General features: G+C 40.5%; 3 protein-coding genes and 1 pseudogene across 11 annotated transcripts in view; 2 read left to right on the forward strand and 2 right to left on the reverse strand.

Moving 5' to 3' along the window:
* Window positions 1-18350, reverse strand: part of LOC120430222 (putative peptidyl-prolyl cis-trans isomerase dodo) — a 277938-nt gene that overhangs the window by 193245 nt on the left and 66343 nt on the right. The gene's annotated exons all lie outside the window — the stretch shown is intronic.
* Window positions 1600-5507, forward strand: LOC120425155 (uncharacterized; annotated as a pseudogene).
* Window positions 5890-8743, forward strand: LOC120425163 (beta-parvin). The gene is made up of 5 exons (XM_039589601.2): window positions 5890-6076; window positions 6543-6904; window positions 7581-7765; window positions 7825-8180; window positions 8242-8743. The coding sequence occupies exons 1-5, from the start codon at window positions 5956-5958 to the stop codon at window positions 8316-8318; spliced, it is 1101 nt and encodes a 366-aa protein (XP_039445535.1). The 5' UTR covers window positions 5890-5955; the 3' UTR covers window positions 8319-8743.
* Window positions 10511-18350, reverse strand: part of LOC120425161 (tolloid-like protein 2) — a 349823-nt gene continuing 341983 nt past the window's right edge. For 8 of the 9 annotated variants that reach the window (XM_039589595.2, XM_039589594.2, XM_039589593.2 and 5 more), the window contains one exon: window positions 10511-15545. In XM_039589595.2, coding sequence (XP_039445529.1) covers window positions 15322-15545 — 224 coding nt within the window. In that variant the 3' untranslated portion in view covers window positions 10511-15321. The remainder of the gene's footprint in view (window positions 15546-18350) is intronic. The other variant, XM_039589597.2, reaches the window with a different exon arrangement.

The following is an 18350-nucleotide window of genomic DNA, read 5'->3' on the forward strand; positions in this document are numbered from 1 at the left end:
ATATTTATCTTTTTAATTTTAATACTAAATGCACTCAACTGGAGGATAAGGTTTGAAAATAGTTTGTCAAGATGCCCTTTTTGTGATTTTCTTTAATAAACAAATCTTGACTTTTTTTTGATAAGGTCCTATAAACAAATGTAAACATTGAGTGTATCCCTTTCACACCTTATGTCAAAGTCGATCGGAGTAAGCGGGATACACTCAATGTTTACATTTGTTTATAGGACCTTATCAAAAAAAAGTCAAGAAATATAGAGTTTTTTTAAAGGGTCCTATACACTCAAACCCCGATGGTTTGACACCAACTGTTGTCAAACGAACGGGGTCACTTTTTAGTTTGACACCCCTTTTACACGGAGTTCACAAACACTACCAAACGTTTGTTTTGATAGTGTGCGTTGCTGTGTAAAAAGTGACAGTTCGTCACTTTTTAGTTTGACTTTGACCAACCAACGGGGTACAAACTAAAAAAGTGTCAAACGAAAAAGTTACCAACCACCGGGGGTTGAGTGTAAACCAAATTTTCATTTTTTGCTTTTTGGGTGGTTTTAGAACCGCCTTGAGTCAGGGGTAATTTTGTTTATAGGACCTTTTAAAAAAAAACTCGAGAAATCAACGTTTGTAAGCTTTGAGATTATTGTCAGGTTCGAGGTCAGGTTCATAGTTAAATTTAAGGACCCTATTAAATTAGAAAACATGAAGAAATGAGAACAAAAATCCTACACCCTTACCAAAAATCATGATTTTTTGAGTTCCAAATCGCACTTTTCATACGAATTTTTCAGTTCAACCCATATAACCATTTTTATGGTTGTAGTACCTGAACTCAAAAAATCGTATGAAAAGTGGGATTTGGAACTCAAAAAATCATGATTTTTGGTAAGGGTGTATGAAAAGTGGGATTTGGAACTCAAAAAATCATGATTTTTGGTAAGGGTGTAGCAGCACTGCAAGTGAGTGACCCTAATAAAAAAAAAACTGACAGCATGCATAGAGATATCCACGCGCGAGAGTGTATTAGTTTGGAGTTTAGTTACACGCAGACACAGGCAAATCGAGTAGAATGATTCGTCTGTCAAAATCAGCTGTGTCCTTTGTTATACCACGAGCACGTGGTAAACAGCTGGTTTTTACAGGCGACTTGTCTACTCGATTTGCCTATGTCTGCGTAAAAATAGTGTAAACAAAATCAGCTGCTTGACATTCAGCCAATCACAATCGAGCAAAACCAAAACAATACATTAAATACGAATACTAACACAGAATCATGCACGCTTACTGGGGGAACTCAATTTTTAAGTTCGTTCAAGCAAAATGAAGTTCGGTTCAGCGATGTCAATTTTAAGATGGGTTTGTTTTGATTTTATTTCGCAAATTTGAGATCACTGAACCGAACTTCATTTTGCTTGGTGACTTTGCTGAAATTTAAAAAGTGACAGTTCTGGGGACTTAGCGTTTTCAAAGCGGGTGTTCTGGTAAGTTTGCCAAATTATTTTTTTTATTAAAAATATCACTTATTTGTATGTTTTACAGCATCATTCATGGCGCACCGAGTTGATTAACACTCAGAGAAACCGGAAGCCAAGAAGCAGCAAAAGTTGTTTCTACCGGGCGTTGCCATCCAAGAATAAAATCAACAAATACTTCCGGATTTTTTTCGCAGTTGTGCTTTACCATCTTTTTATATTTTAATCTTTTCAAATTCAGCTCTTGATACTCATCGATGACCCTCCTGGAAGACGACCGTCCCTCCGGAACCATCACCCATCGAAATGTCCGCCGGTGGAAGGACCGCCGGAAGCAGTTGAAAGCGACCGCTGACGGCATCGCCGGTGGCGGCTAACAGGAAGGTTCAGGCCGCAGATTCAGCGCGTTCTCCTGCACGACAACTCCACACCAGCTTCGTAACGCTGTAGCTGCTCCCTCGCCACAAAAGTTCGGCAACAATCTGGGCGACTACTTGCTCCCTCGATAATCCCGGCCGCGGTCATGCTTGGATCGAGGTCCCGTTCACGGTATCGCTGGCCGCCCTTGGAACGATCATGGACCATGAGGATCATCAAACCGCTAGTTCACGTCTCGGATGACCATTCCGGTCAGGTGCAATCTGCCGCCCAGCAAATTCTCGATTATGGTCTTCGCAACATGGCGCAGCCGGAAAAGGACAAACTTTGCTACTGCTTGACTCGACCACGAGTATCTGCCGCTAGATCTGCCGTAATTCCGCGGATGGGACAGTCGCGATGCGTAACAGTTGCTCGAAACCCCGCTCCGGAAGAATATTAAGAAACCTTAAAGGTTGGGACGGAAGGTTCGCGGCTGCCAATCAGTTCGTAATCGAGCCGGATTGTGATTGAAAGGGAGTAATCTTGCTCGAACCATGAATCCGAATCTGCTTCCGCCGCCCCTGGCGACAAGTGCCATCGACCTGCTGCAGGAGATGCTCCTCGAGCGTGGGTCTATCCGGGCCGACTTTATGCTGTACCAGGACTTCGGATCTGCTGCTGGTTCCGCATCAAGGCAAGTGTGACGCCGACGCGGCCCGCTTTCGCAACACCGGAAACCGGCTCTATCTGGACGGGAAGAATGGGGAAGCTTTGGTGTGGTACAAACGGAGCATCTGCTTCGCGGAGAAGGAGACGGACCAGCTGGCCACGGGATACGGGAATCGGTAGGGCGGGAGGCGTGTGTGGTTTGATTGAGGTTATGTTTTGATGTATGTTTTCGAATTTGAAGGTCGGCGGTTTACTTCGAGCAGGGCGAGCAGCAGATTGCCGCTGGCCGTTCGAAGGTTCCAAGTCCGCGGATGGTTATTAATGTGGACATCAACCCCTCCTGGCCAAGGGAATAATGGTTGATCACCGGCGAATCCTGGTCGCCGAATAGGACTTTAATCCGGGGACGTGATTATATGCGGAACCGCTGCTGACGGTGATTGACTTCAACCTGTGCTACGAAAACTGCGGAGTCAAGTTCAGCAACAGCTTGATTCCTTGCCGGAGCTGCGTCTTCTTCATGTACTGCGGCGAGGAGTGTCGGCAGAAGAGCTGGAATCTGTGGCATCAATTCGAATGTCCGGTGGCTCCACGTCAGTTTTTCTACGATCTTTTCCTGTTCGACGACAATTTGGCCGAGCAGAAGCGATTCGAGTTCGGATTACAGCAACCTGGACCGACATGAGCTGTTCAGAACTCTGCAAAACACGGAAGCTCGTCGCGACCCGATCGGAGAGTTGAACGGCTACTTGAAGGAAAAGCTGATTTCTTACGGTTACTTCTTGGTGTTCCAAGCGAATCCACTTATGATAACGGTCACCACTGGCCGTCGGAACTATACGATCCAAAACTTGAACAAGCTCGCTCGCCTAGCTACCACTCTGCTCTCAAACAACCGCGACTATCTCGGGCGCATCATTTCCTGGATCTTTCCGGCCATCCCCGGCAACATCCACACGTGCGATCCGAACGCGCACACGGCCTTCGAATCCGGCCGCATGAAGATGGTGCTGCTACGACCGGTTCCTGCCGGCAAACCTTTCGTCGAGTTGTTCGGACCAATCTGGTGGAGTTCCAACCCGGAACCGCGCTCCCCAGGAATGCGTTGTCTTTGGATTCTAGATTAGCGTGGTTTGCCGGCGGCGACGCGGGTGCGAGGTTCGAGTGCTTGGTGAAAACTACTCGTTCGTGGACGAGAAAGATTCCTATATGCTGTAGGTCGGGCTGTTGTTGATCTACGAGGCGCGTTATAAGGTCGAGTTGAACCGCGTCCAGGCCGGGAATTGAATTATCATCGCCGCTTCGAATCACTCTACTATCACCGATGTCAACATGAACGAGGACGTGTTCATCTACCGGCCGCTCAAGTTAAACACCCAGTCCATCATCAAGATCGCCATCGAACCGGTCAACCCGTCGGAACACCCGAAAATAATGGACGGCCTGCGCAAGGTGAACAAATCCTACCCTTTACTCGATTGCATGAATCCGGCGAGCACGTGATCTCGGCACCGGTGAACTCTACCTGGACTGCGTGATGCAAGATGTATTCCGAGATTGACATCAAAGTGGCCGTGCCGTCGAGACGAGTTCGCTCAAGTGGTTCGCCGAGGCGTCCAACAAAAAGAACGATGATTGCAGAACCGCTGGCGAAGACCCTGGCCGAGGACGAGGCGTGTTTTTCCGAGTCAACTACGACTGAGATTTGCTCGCATCACCAGCGATTTTGGCCTTCGGCCCGTACAACACCGACATGCACATCAAGGTGTCCATGTACGTGGACCACAACGGGAAGATCTATCTGCCGTACTTGCACGACTGGAACCCGGCGCATTCGGACCTGCTCGGGCTCATACAGGTGATGATCGTCACCTTCGGGGATTACCCGCCGGTTTACTCCAAGCCCAAGAATGCGGCCAAGACGGAAGTGATGCCGCTGCAGCAGCAGCAGCAGACACCGTATCCCACACGTAAGTGCGGGGATCTCTTTGGAATTTGGGAATTGTTATCTTGAACAAGGCTTCTTTGCAGAATCTTTCATGCCTCAACCGCCGACGAGCACCCAGAGTCCGTACTGTCCGTATCCGCAGCAGCAGCAGCAACAGTTCCGACCGTACCCGGCGGCCGCCGGAGGAGGATACGTTGGCTACGGCCAACCGTCCGGAGCTGGAACCAGCTATCCACCGTACATGCCGCAGGGAATGCCCACAGCCGGCGGTTACAACACCGGATATGTGAGTAAAACTTGAAGAAACTTCTTTCTCAGGCGTTAATAACTTCTCCCCGTAGAACCCGCTCGTCAGCGCCGTCGAGGACAAACTGAAGCGGCGCATCCAGGAGAAGGTCAACCAGTGTCACGTCAAAGACTCCATCGTGCAAGGCTTCCAGTTGGGCTCGCGCGATGGACCGCTCTGCGAAGAACCCATTAGGAACGTCAAGTTCAAAATTATCGACCAATCCATCGCCCACAAAACGCTCCACCGCGGAGGTTGCCAAATCATCCCAACCGCCCGTCGAGTCGCCTACTCCGCCTTCCCCATGGCCACACCCCGCCTCATGGAATCGTATCTCTTCGTCCAAGTGCAAGCCCCCGCCGATTGCGTTTCCTCCGTGAACACCGTTCTTGCCCGGCAACGTGGCCACGTCGCCCAGGATGCACCCGTCTCCGGTTCCCCGCCATCGAACGCACGCCGACCTGCGAACGCACACCCAAGGCCAAGCCTTCTGCCTGTCTGTCTTTGACAGCTGGCCGATCGTCCCCGGTGATCCGGTCGACAAGAGCATCGTCATCCGGCCGCTGGAACGTAATCGTTATTCTAATCGTCCGAACCGATAGCCCGCGCAACCTTGTCACCGAACTCTCCAACGATGTCGACAAGTGTCACTCGCTAGTCCTCGTCCACCCGTAGTCAATTCCGTTGAATTCCGCTAAACACGATGTCCCGGGTGGCAATCCTCCGGTACGAGCAGTAGCACGAAGGTTTGGAGGAGGATCCGTTGCTCCTAATGCTGAAAATTATGGAATTAAGTTAAATTATAACACCATTAAAATTCAAATAAAATTAACAAAAAAAAATAGCCCAAAACGACAATTTCCTTTTCACTATCATTCCGAACCGATATCCGTCCCCCGGAACCATTTTTTTGCTTTCCTGGAGGATTTTTCCGGTACCCAGCCCATGTCAAATTTGAGATCGGCTTCACCATGTTAAAATTAAGTTCGGGTACTCGATGTCAAATTTGTATGGCTACGGTTTGCGCCGTTTTGATTGGATCCACTCAAATTTGAGTTCCCCTGGTAAGCGTGTGGTGTGCGTGAGAGAAACCGTGGAGATCTCTATGGACCAAAACGACCAAAACAGAAACAAAACAAAAAAGTCAAACGTCAACTCAGGTGCAGGGCGCAGTCAAAAAGTCGTCGTCGCAACAGCAACAGCACCAGCAGCTACGCATCAAGATGAGCACCCTGAGCAGGCCCAAATCGCCGCGGACGCCCACTTCCGGCAAAAACTTCGACAAGGAGGAAAGCTTCTGGGACAAGATCGGCACGCTCGGCCGCAAGAAGCGCATCAAGGAGGGTGAGTTGATTGGTCGCAGAATTTTTGTTCTCCGTGGGGCGTAACACCACTTCAAGTGACAGCTCTCGTTGGAATTTCTGCCATTTATGGACATTTGAAAGTGAAAACAAAGTTCCGTGGGCCTGCTTCGATCTGGATGTGGGTACAAAGTGGGAAAGATTTACGATTTAAGAGGGTTGTTGGCGGTTAAAAAAGGGAAATAAGAACCAGCTGGAAGTTGAGCGAACCTCTAGGTTTAGCTTTTGCGTGTGGGTGAATCATTGTGGAGGTCGACCGTATTCGAGCGTGACGTCACCGTCGATAAATATAAACAAGGCGATTCATTGAGCAATGTTCTGCTGGCTGCTCTGTAGAACTAGATTTCTACGAATTTAAATACGAGAATGAAACTTCTGGATGCCAAAGCTGTTCCAAAATTTGCGGCAATTTGTCTCATTTTAAATTTGATTTTTTTTTTTAATTTCAGTTCAAGAAGTCCAACAAGAGGGCAAAATCGCCATCGATTCCCCGGGCAGTCCGAACGCACCCGTCATCCCGCCGGAAGACTACAACCTTGAGGACAACGAGTCCCGCTCGATCGTGCAGCAGGCTTCGCTCGAACATCCGCATTTTCGCGAGCTGCTGCAGGTTCTGATTGACTGGATCAACGACGAGCTAGTTGAGGAGCGCATAATTGTCACAAACATCGAAGAGGACCTGTACGATGGGCAGGTGCTGCAAAAGCTGTTCGAGAAGCTCACCGGCCACAAGCTGAACGTGGCCGAGGTTACGCAGTCCGCCGAGGGCCAGCGGCAGAAGCTGGCGGTCGTGCTTAACGCCGTTAATCACGTGAGTTCGACAGAGAACTTTGTCCTAAGGGCTCTATTTCTGACGCAGTGTAAATCCAGCAAAACGAAAAGTGTTGCGCGTTACGTGACGATTTCCATTTAGATACTTGAAGTTCCCGTCTGTGTTTGGAAAGCGGTCTGCAACGCAAAAATTTACTGTTGCGTGGAAGTTTCAGCACTACGTGCAAAGAGGCGGGGCTCCATTCTAGGCCAATATAACCCGACTCGGTCACTCCAGGGAAATCATTCTTTCGTTGCACGTCGAGAAGTAAACATCAAGCTGGACACGGTGACTGGAGGTCTGGATCCAGTTGGCCGAAAGCAGATGGCCTGGAGCGAGAAGCAGCCCATGCGGAGACTGATCAGCCGGAATGACTCGAAATACTCCGACCACAGGAATTGGCCGCAAGCTGGAGTGGGCGGTGCCATCAGAGACGTTCCGTTCGGGGACATTTACCGAGCCATACGTTGTTGTTGTTGTCAATTCATTTATTTCTGGCAGTTTTAACCTTCTTGGTCATTCGCTGTCCTACCGAACCATACGAGTTTGGGCAATATGGGTGTACAATTTCATGGATTTTGCAAAGTTCTTTGTTATATTGGTCATGTGTAACATAACACCCTGCACATTTTTATTTGGGCTATTCTCGAATTGTAATGGATTTATTTACTTACAGACTCTGGGCTTCCATCACAACATCCCAAAATGGACCGTCGAGAGCATTCACACGAAGAACACCGTCTCGATCTTGCATCTGCTGGTGGCCCTGGTGCGTCACTTCCGGGCACCGATTCGCCTTCCGGAGAACGTGTCCGTCACGGTCGTGCTTGCGCAGAAAGTTAACGGAAAGCTCACGAGCCGGTAAGAGACTTGCATTGCTAACCCAAATCGCAAATATTGACCTAGCTCCCTCGGCGCAGGTTCCTGAAGGAGCAAATCACCGAGCAGTACGACGACGTGGGCATGCGCTGCGAGCGGGACGCCTTCGACACGCTGTTCGATCACGCTCCGGAAAAGCTGGCCGTAGTCAAGAAATCGCTAATCACGTTCGTCAACAAGCATCTAAACAAGCTGAACTTCGAAGCGGCCGATCTGGGGTCGGACTTTAAGGACGGAGTGTTTCTCTGCCTGCTGATGGGACTGCTGGGTGGATTCTTCGTGCCGCTGCACGAGTTCCACCTGACGCCGAAGGACACCGACCAGATGGTGCACAACGTGAGCTTCGCGTTCGAACTCATGATGGACCAGGGGCTGAAGCCGAAGGCGCGACCGGAAGGTACCCCCAAAACACTCAAATCAAATGTCATCACTACTTAAAAGTCTCTTTTTCCGGCTAGATATTGTCAACATGGACCTGAAGTCGACGCTGCGCGTGCTGTACACGCTGTTCACAAAGTACCGCAACATTTCCTGAATCTCCGGGAACGTGGAAAACCCTGGAAACGCTTTTCACTGCAGCTATCACTCCAAATTAAAACGAGCGGTAAATTGAATTGGTATTTTAGCGAAACGTTGAACGCACACAGTTTTGAAACGCATACGAACAATCTAGTATTAAAAAAAATGAACGTAATCAAGTGTCTTAACAAACAATAATCAAAACGACGATGCGAACAGTTAGTGGCTTAGCTCTTCCATTTTAAAAAATGTCAGTGTTTTTCTGAACCCCCTTTTAGCCTTTCCCCTCACAAACACTAGTTAGTCGTCGAAGAGCAGAAGAGAAATATTTACTTATATTTAATGTTAATCGTTAGTGTCGTAGTAGTTGTTTTATGCAATTAACTTATGAATGTTTTACATAACTCAAACAATAAACGGTAGAAAGTCTAACAAACAAAAGAGCGCGGCTCGTTATTGACGAAAGAAATATTCTCCGTTGTCTTTCGTTTCAGGTGATCAACTCCAGAATGATAATCCAAGATCGAGAAAAGAAATCGACAGAGGGATGCAGCTGACGACGAAATCAAATAATCTTAATTGTGTATGGGCAAATCTTCGCAACTTGTGATGTGCTTACCAAATCTGCTAGTGAATCATGATTTGGTTCTTAAACTTGCACTTCGTAGTGATGGTGGAGATTCAGTCGACCAACAGAGTGATAAAAGTGAGGTCCGTACTAGAAGTGCTGTGCCAACCAAACGAAGCTGGCCAACAAACAACGAATCAAGGTAACATCAATTTCTTAGCTGCCAACGAACACCATTTTAAGGTCAGTAAAAAACATTTTATTATTCCAATGATGCAAAGCTACTACTACTTTTAATAGAGTTGGGTAAAAGCCGGGAATTTACTAAAATCTTTCGGAATCTTTTGGACATTTCGTTTTTTAGTCATTTTTTTTTAAGGAAGACAGTAAATGTAGATGGAACATGATTTGTATTTTTCGGAAAAGGTTGCGCGATACTTAACATTATCAAATTAAACCCAAACTTTTTAAATTTTTATCGGGAATTATTTATTGGAGCGATTAAAAAAATTGTAGGCTTTAAAAATATTTGGACACATTTAAACAATCTAAAATTAGGCTCGATATATTTTTGCAGTTTCGTTGCGCAAATACTCACTTTTCCCAGTAACGGTATTGCCCGTTTTTCTCTAAGGTACACGCCGATCGGCATTTCAGAATGTGCCTGGCAACAATGCCAAGCGATTCGAAGAAGAAGATCAACTAAAACCAAAACGCGCAGTATGGGATTTGACAGCGCGCATTTGCCGAAAGTGCGGCGAGGCTGGTTTGCCGCGTGTCTTTTTGGGGAGTATAGGGCAACATGGACCTAAGATACATGTTTATGGATCAAAATTATTCTTAGGACACAGCTTCAAGCTGTGTAAGTTGGTTGATATGTAATTTCTGAATCTGAATCTGCCCTTAGAGTGTATTTGGTCGTATGGCTTGCGTAGAGCGAATCCTCTAATGTTTGCATTTATTGCTCCAAGTCCTAAGACTGTGACATTACCACCGCGCGCGAAATGAAAAGACGGGTGCGTTTGTCGAAAAAACACTTTTCTTTCTTTAAATCATTATCTTATATTTTTCGTTAACTCACGTTATTGATTCTTAAAATTACAGTTTTCCTTTTTCTTTTCTTTTTTTTTATTAATTAATATCAAAATGAGTTCTATACTCTTAACATTTTTTTCATTTTTTTATCATTTTTTCCAGATGTTTTTCTCCTTTTTTATTATTTTTTGCTGTTATTTTATAATTTATGTAACAGTTTATTTTTATTATAACAAACAACATTAGGAATTATTTTACTTTTTTTTATTTTCTGTTTAAATACCTCAATCATTCCAAGCGTCCTTTCGTCGTGTCGTTGACGTTGACGCGCAGGTGTTTGTTTGAGCGAGCGCGCGCTTCATATCCCTCTTCTGGTATTGGTGTGTTCATCTGTCAAACTGCGCGCTTCTTGTTTGTTTGTTTATTAAAAAAATGACCTACTCGTTTACACATGTTTATGTTTTCGTGCCTTTGCCGGAAAGGACCCTTGGAACAATCGGAACCTCGATCTGCCTTTTTGTTTTGTTTTGTCTGGGTATTGTTTTTGCCGCTTGTTTACTCTTCCTGTTTGTGTGTGTGTGTGTGAATGTTTGTGTTTGATGTGCGTGTGGGTGTGTCACTTTGAAAACACTAGGATTCCCGCAGGGAACGGTTCGGTTTCGGTTTCAGAGGGAGAGTTTCGATTTTGCGATCGGGAAGTGTTTGTGTAGGTTAGGTTTAAATTCTGCTTTTTTTTTTGTTTAAATCTAGAGGTAACTTAACTAAACAACTACCCTGTATCTGTGTGTGAGTGTGAGTGCGTGTTTTTTTTACTTCTACATCGGTTGTGAGTTTGTTGAGGGGGGGGGGGGGGGAGGGGGGGCTAGCAACGAGTCGATTACTTTTGTGTTTGTTTGTCGGACAGAAAGGTGTCCCCGCGGGGATCATCAAGGTCTCTCGTAAAACATGTTTCAATTTTTACGCTAATTTCGAAACGGTTCAACTACCACTCATTTTTTTCTAGAGAGTTTTTTTTGTTTAGGGGTCGATCGATGTAGGCTTTGAAATCCGCGTCCTCGATGTCATGGCTTGCTCTGCTCTGGCGCGGGAACGTTTCCGAACGTCATTTCGAGCTCTCCGGGGGGTATTTTTGTGTAGGGATGTATAAAAATTATTCATAATTTTCTAATTCTTTTTTATTCTGGGAATGCTTCGAAATGCGCCAGCGGAAGTGTTCCCAGACCGCGTTTGTATGTCTGCGTTTGTGTTTGTTACTGTTATCGTTCCGTCCGCATTGTCGTTTCGTTTGTGTGGATGTAATTTGTTTGCTTTTGTTTTGCTTAGTAAAATTTTCAATATGTATTCTTTAATATTTTTTATTTAGGCAGTGATTATCAATTTGCCGCACTTGGGCGCCATTTTGTTTTTTCCCTCTTGCTCTCGAGCATCGAGTTGGATTTCAAAGCCAGTTCGAGCGGCGCTTTCCCCTTAAATCGCTCAGCGCTTGCTTCGTTCCGTATAGTTGTGTCTGTGTGTTCTTGTTGCTGTTGTTTCTCTTGTGTTCTTTTCTGCGTGAGCCTGTGTCTGTGTGTTTTTGTTTACTTTTACTTTCGCTAAAAAACTGACATTTAAAACACAGAAATCCGCCCAAGCCGCTTGTGTTTGTGTTTTCGTTTTGTTTCCACCGTTCTGCTACCTTCTCTTTACCCTTTTTGCTTTGTTATGTCAGTTCGCAGACAGGATTTCTGTTTTGACTTGCTACGCGTTCTCCAATCGGTTTAACAAACATTTAATCCTAAGGTTCCTTTAGCTTCGATTCTTTTATCTTTTGTTTACACCCCTTTTCTTCGTGAATGCGTTCTTGCGTAACACCTTGTTGTGTGTTTGTGGAGTGAATTTTTGTTCCTATTGAGCTTGTGTGTGTGTGTGTACCAGATTAGATCCCGTTATGCCTCTTAAATACGTGTGTGTTTGTGTGTGTTGGTGATATTTTTTACTTTCGCTTCGCGATATGAGTCGTGCGCTTGAGTCGGAAAAACATTTGCGAAAGGCGCTGGAAGTGATTTGTTTTGAAGCGCGTTGGAGACCAGCTCCGTCACATTACTTTGAACAACCCTGGACGCGTTCGCGTTCGGGGATGAGGAGGAAGAAGCATGGGAAGAAGGCGACCGCATCGCAAATGTTTCGCCACCCCACCTGCACGACGAGCTGTCAAACGCAATGACACCACCTGTCACAAAAGCTCAGACCGCGTTTGTTTGTTAAGATAAGTGACACGCGCTTTCTGCGTTGTTTACACTTTACCACTATGAAACCAATGACAGTTTTTTTATTTCCACATTTTGATGATTTTTTGTGTTTTTAAACGCGAAACGAACCAAATTTGACGCAGCAAACGTCAAACCGATATAGCTTGAAGTTTGTTGGGAGAATTTAAAAAAAATTCAAAAATCGTACATTGAGAAAGTTTGTAGAAAACTCAATAAAAAGTTTTATTTTGTTTAGGTAAATTCCAAAGAAAAAGTGATACACCCCGCATCACAGTGTAGCACAGTATCGTGGGAAGTGACACAAAGCTTACGCATCGCTAACGGAGAAGGTTGGGAGAAGATCAACACAAATTCAACCATGAATTAAGTGGGATGTTTTAAAAGGGTATTTTGCTCCACAAAAGCACTGTTTATTTGATATTCTTCACAGGTATTGGACTACGACAAACAATCAAACAAACTTGACAGTTTGGCAGTTTGCCTGCTTTGTTTGCGAGTTTGTTCCTTTGCCATAGTCTAATACCTGCTTTACTGATTATTCTGTGTGATTTTTGTTTTGTTTGCTTCTAGACACTCACTTGTAAACATTGTAAACTAGTGCTTGTGTGTGTTGTTAAATTTTGACGTTTTCCCCGTTACTTTTGCTTTCGTTAAACCTAAAAAGTCAAGGCCTGCCGCGCCCAACGACAAAAAATGGAAAGTGACGTTTGACACGTTGCTGCTTGAAGGTGTTTGTGTTTTTTTTCTTGTCTGTAAGAGGTGTGCATTGTCGTTTAACCCTTCTTGTTTGCTGTTTAAATTGTTTAATTTAAAAACTTTTTATCAGACCTATTTTTGCGGAAGATTCGAGGGGAGTCGTGGTTCCCTTTGACGCGTTCTCTCCTTTTGTTTACCCTTTAGCTTAACCATGCCCGGATCTGATATTGAGTGGTGTGTAGTAAGTGTGTTCTTTGTGTGTGTTTACTTCCGCTCGCGACCGTGTTTTCTGAGTTTTAGTATATGTACCTTTTTTGTTTTGTTTTTGCTTGCTTTTGGTTTACTATACTTGTGTATGTATGTGTGTTTACTTATTTCTGGACGCTCACATTTTGCAATATATCTTGGTTAACCTCACGTTCCTGCTTCTGTTAAATTATAGTTTGTTTAGGTTCTTTACACATTTAATACATGATTAACTGTTATGTTTACTTGTTTCTGTTAGTGTTTCTTTACTCCTTATGTTCTGTTTCGTTTTTTTGTTTTTTTTTGCGTTTGATTGCCTCCAACCGGTTCACACACAATTTTTCACATAGATCCCGCAAGACTCGCTTTGATTTCCGTTGTTTTTGTTGTTGTGTTTTCTGTTTATACAAAACTTGATTACCACTTACCTTCTTTCTTGCGTCTGTCGCTGTTGAGTGTGTTTGTGTGCCGTGCCTTGCATTGTGTACCTTTTTTTGTTTCGTTTATTTCATAAAGGGAAGATCATTTTAAGCGTAAACATGAGTTTGTGTGTGTGTTATGATCATAATAATTGTGTGTTTGTGAGTTGTTTGCCGTTTTCGTTAATATTTGTTGCGTAACATGAGAGTATAGGTAGTTTTTTTTGTTTATGAAATATGTATCAACCGATGAGTGGGATTGTTTGGTTTCGTGTTTTTGTTTCGCTCTCGCGAGAGAGTTGCACTCAAAAGAGAATATGAGAGAGACAGTATGAGATTGCGTGAGAGCAGATGTGTTTTTTTATGTGTATTGGTGAAGTTAAACTGAATTCGATCGTTTAAAAAAACGCTTGCTTTGGAGCTATCGTGTTTCGCTCTCTCTATCTCTCTCTCTCTTCGTTCTCTCGCCCGCTCTCAAGTGTGTTTGTTTTCTTATTAGTCGTGTTGTTTAGTCTACACATCGTTTTTTCTTGTTTACTTTTTGTTTATCAATGTCTAATAACACTATGTCGTACAAATATATAAAAAACAACTTGCCTTTTTTTCCCTTTTTGTTTATGTTACAAATTATTTGTGTTTTTGTGTATTCTGAGTGTGTGTTAGTGTCTACGACATTATTCTCTCGCCATCTTTGCTTTCGTTTCTCTCTCTAATATCAATGTCCTGTGGCTATGCGTGTGAGTGTGTGTTCGTGTACTTGGAGTATGTGTCAGTGTTGTTGAATTGAAATATTTCCTAGTTTTTGTTTGTTTGTTAATTTGGTTATTCGTTCACGATTTTCTTCTTTTTGGGATGTGTCGTTTTTGCCATTATTTTCTACGTTTTTTCAATATTTTTTTTTAAAAAGGGGGTTTCATATAAAATGAACTTTACAAATAAAACAATTTCACCTCGCCTCTCGTGAATGCTCCTTGCATGTTTTTTTACTTTGTTAATTGCCGTTAATAGCTATGTTACAGTTACAGATTTTTTGTTTCCTTCCTGCATTTTGGAAAACCTAAACTAAAATATAATGTATTGCGATTGGTTGTGAAATCTTTGTTTTTACTTCTTTTTTTTTACTATACTTGCAATATCCATTAATCGTTTCATTTGTCCTCTTGGTATGAATTACTTGCTCTCGACAGTGTTGTTAATTCATAGTGTTGGATAAAAAATTTTACTTTACCTTGTTTTTCATTAATTAAAATATTTAATTTATCTAATGTTAGTTTCTTGTTTATCCTTGTTTAATTATTGTTAATGCCTTGTTGCCATTTTCTTTCCTTGGATAAGAACAAAAGTGAAGAAGAAGTCGTTTACAAAGAGAGTATTGGTTTTGCTGTTTGTTTACCTTCTTGTTGCCAGTCGTCGCGCATTGTTTATGCCCTAATAATAGATAACCTTCAAAGTGTCAACCGTGGCTGCCGTAGCCGGATGTTGTTGTTGTTGTTGAATGTAGTAGTAGTACTCGTCAAAGTCGCAACTGTGAGCGCGCGGCGGGTGGTTGAATCTGACAGCACCACCACCACTACTACCGCGACCGTCGCCGCCGCCATTGTTGTTGTTGTTTACGTGCCGTCGGTTGCCAACCGGCACGTTGCCCAGGCACAGCAGCGCCATCATCTTGGAGCAGTAGTCGTACGGGTAGTAGTAGTAGAACGAGCAGCAGTACCGACCGCGGTAAAAGTGCTGGCAAAAGTGACAGATGCTGCACTGTCGGTAAAGCAGACGGTAGCGGCGGGGCTTCGCTGGTTTCTCTCACCGCTATACACACTCGCCGTTGTCGTCGAAGCGGTCGCAACCGTTCACGAACAGGTCGTTGTCCAGGTCGTCCGTGTCGAGCAGGGTGTCGTTAATGCAGACGTGCGGCGGCACGCTAACGGGGGGCAGCGGCGCCGGCGGGATCTGCATCGGTTCGTTGTTGATGCCGTGCAGGCTGCCCGAGAGGCTACCACCGCCCTGCAGGTGGCGCCGGCTGGAGCCCAAACCTGAAGGGGGAGAGAACCATGAATAAATAAATTCCGGGCGTTTTTGCAAGACGGTCTACGGAATTAGTCTGAATCTACAAATCATCCAGCGCTACGGCATGTCTATGACATTGTCCGAACCTAAATTCTTAAAGCGGTACAGGATGTCAACCATTATGGTCTGACCTTACGAATTTTCAAGAGTGATAGAATCCGTCCGAAACTTAGAGGAAATGCGGTCAAAAAAGTAACGCATTCTTTTCGTGAATCACCCCAAGAAAAGTTGACAGTTCGGTTTAAGATTCTTGAATTCTTCTCAAATTCCTTAATTCTCAATTTCATAAATTCCTTTACTTCCTTGAATTTCTTAAATTTCATAGTTTCTTTAAATTTCTAAAATTCCTTGAATTCTTTAAAATTCCTAAAATTTCGGGAATTCTTAAAATTCCTAAAATTTCTAAAATTCATAAAATTCCTTAAATTCATAAAATTCCTTAAATTCATAAAATTCCTAAAAATCTTAATATTTCAAAAATTCGTAAAATTCCTCAAATTCTTAAAATCCCTTAAAATTCATAAATTCCTTAATTTCTTAAATTTCTTAAATTTCTTAAATTTCTTAAATTTCTTAAATTTTTTAAATTTCTTAAATTTCTTAAATTTTTTAATTTTTTTAAATTTCTTAAATTTCTTAAATTTCTTAAATTTCTTAAATTTCTTAAATTTTTTAAATTTCTTAAATTTCTTAAATTTCTTAAATTTCTTAAATTTCTTAAATTTCTTAATTTTTTTAAATTTCTTAAATTTCTTAAATTTCTTAAATTTCTTAAATTCCTTAAATTTCTTAAATTTCTTAAATTTTTTAAATTTCTTAAATTTCTTAAATTTTTTAAATTTCTTAAATTTCTTAAATTTTTTAAATTTCTTAAATTTCTTAAATTTCTTAATTTTTTAAAATTTCTTAAATTTCTTAAATTTCTTAAATTTCTTAAATTTCTTAAATTTCTTAAATTTCTTAAATTTCTTAAATTTCTTAAATTTCTTAAATTTCTTAAATTTCTTAAATTTCTTAAATTTCTTAAATTTCTTAAATTTCTTAAATTTCTTAAATTTCTTAAATTTCTTAAATTTCTTAAATTTCTTAAATTTCTTAAATTTCTTAAATTTCTTAAATTTCTTAAATTTCTTAAATTTCTTAAATTTCTTAAATTTCTTAAATTTCTTAAATTTCTTAAATTTCTTAAATTTCTTAAATTTCTTAAATTTCTTAAATTTCTTAAATTTCTTAAATTTCTTAAATTTCTTAAATTTCTTAAATTTCTTAAATTTCTTAAATTTCTTAAATTTCTTAAATTTCTTAAATTTCTTAAATTTCTTAAATTTCTTAAATTTCTTAAATTTCTTAAATTTCTTAAATTTCTTAAATTTCTTAAATTTCTTAAATTTCTTAAATTTCTTAAATTTCTTAAATTTCTTAAATTTCTTAAATTTCTTAAATTTCTTAAATTTCTTAAATTTTTTAAATTTCTTAAATTTCTTAATTTTTTTAAATTTCTTAAATTTCTTAAATTTTTTAAATTTCTTAAATTTCTTAAATTTCTTAAATTTCTTAAATTTCTTAAATTTCTTAAATTTCTTAAATTTCTTAAATTTCTTAAATTTCTTAAATTTCTTAAATTTCTTAAATTTCTTAAATTTCTTAAATTTCTTAAATTTCTTAAATTTCTTAAATTTCTTAAATTTCTTATATTTCTTAAATTTCTTACATTTCTTACATTTCTTACATTTCTTACATTTCTTAAATTTCTTAAATTTCTTAAATTTCTTAAATTTCTTAAATTTCTTAAATTTCTTAAATTTCTTAAATTTCTTAAATTTCTTAAATTTCTTAAATTTCTTAAATTTCTTAAATTTCTTAAATTTCTTAAATTTTTGAAATTTCTTAAATTTCTTAAATTTCTTAAATTTCTTAAATTGCTTAAATTTCTTAAATTTCTTAAATTTCATAAATTCATAAATTTCATAAATTGCATAAATTTCTCTATTTTTTTAAATTCCTTTTTTCTATTTTTTTTAATTTCTTAAAATCTTAAAAAAAATATTCTTCAATGCCGTCATTTGCTATTCGTTATTAACGCAATCGCAATTACAGAAAATCAAATAACTTTGGAGCAATTTTGGATTCATATTTTTGGCTAAAGACCAAAATTTTGAGAAAAAAAATCCTGATTCGATTATCCGGAGTGAAACTTTGGCGAGGACTTCGAGTACGAACACATTTATCAAGTTCCTTGATTTTGATTTTTTTTAAGTTTATAAGTTTTGAGTTTGTTAATTTTTATTCTGTGATTTTTGTATTTTTTTGTCAACTTTCAAAAAATTAAAATTTTCGAACAAAATGGATTTTTGAAATTTTTATATTCTTATACTTTTGAATTTAAATTTTTAATTTCTGAAATTGATAATAATAGATTTTAAATGTCTGAAATTGAAATTTATAGATTTTTAATTTCTGCAATTGATATTTACAGATTTTTAATTTTAAAATTTTAGATTTTTTTTTTAATTTTGAAAACTTGCTTATTTATATTTATCTGAATTTTTTAATCTTTGAATTTAATTTAATATTAATTATTTAATTCTTGAATTATCTTATTATAAAAAAATATGATTTTTTGGGGTTTTCCGACTTTTAAATCTATATTTATTTTTTTTTTGAAATTTTTGTAATAAAATTTTTAAAGTTAAAAATTTCTTAATTTCTGATTAAAAAAAAAAAGATTTTCTGGGTTGTTGTTTTGCTTCATTCAGCGCAAAACACAATAT

The sequence above is a fragment of the Culex pipiens genome, chromosome 1 (assembly GCF_016801865.2).
Source record: "Culex pipiens pallens isolate TS chromosome 1, TS_CPP_V2, whole genome shotgun sequence".
In the NCBI taxonomy this organism is placed as follows: Eukaryota; Metazoa; Arthropoda; class Insecta; order Diptera; family Culicidae; genus Culex; species Culex pipiens.

What these genes read in the sequence shown, in the direction of transcription:
- LOC120425163 (XM_039589601.2), top strand. Translation starts at nt 5,956, where the DNA reads ATGAGCACCCTGAGCAGGCCCAAATCGCCGCGGACGCCCACTTCCGGC. An exon ending in CAAGAAGCGCATCAAGGAGG is followed by an intron (nt 6,077 to 6,542) that starts GTGAGTTGATTG and finishes TTTTAATTTCAG; the next exon opens with TTCAAGAAGTCCAACAAGAG. An exon ending in GCCGAAGGCGCGACCGGAAG is followed by an intron (nt 8,181 to 8,241) that starts GTACCCCCAAAA and finishes TTTTCCGGCTAG; the next exon opens with ATATTGTCAACATGGACCTG.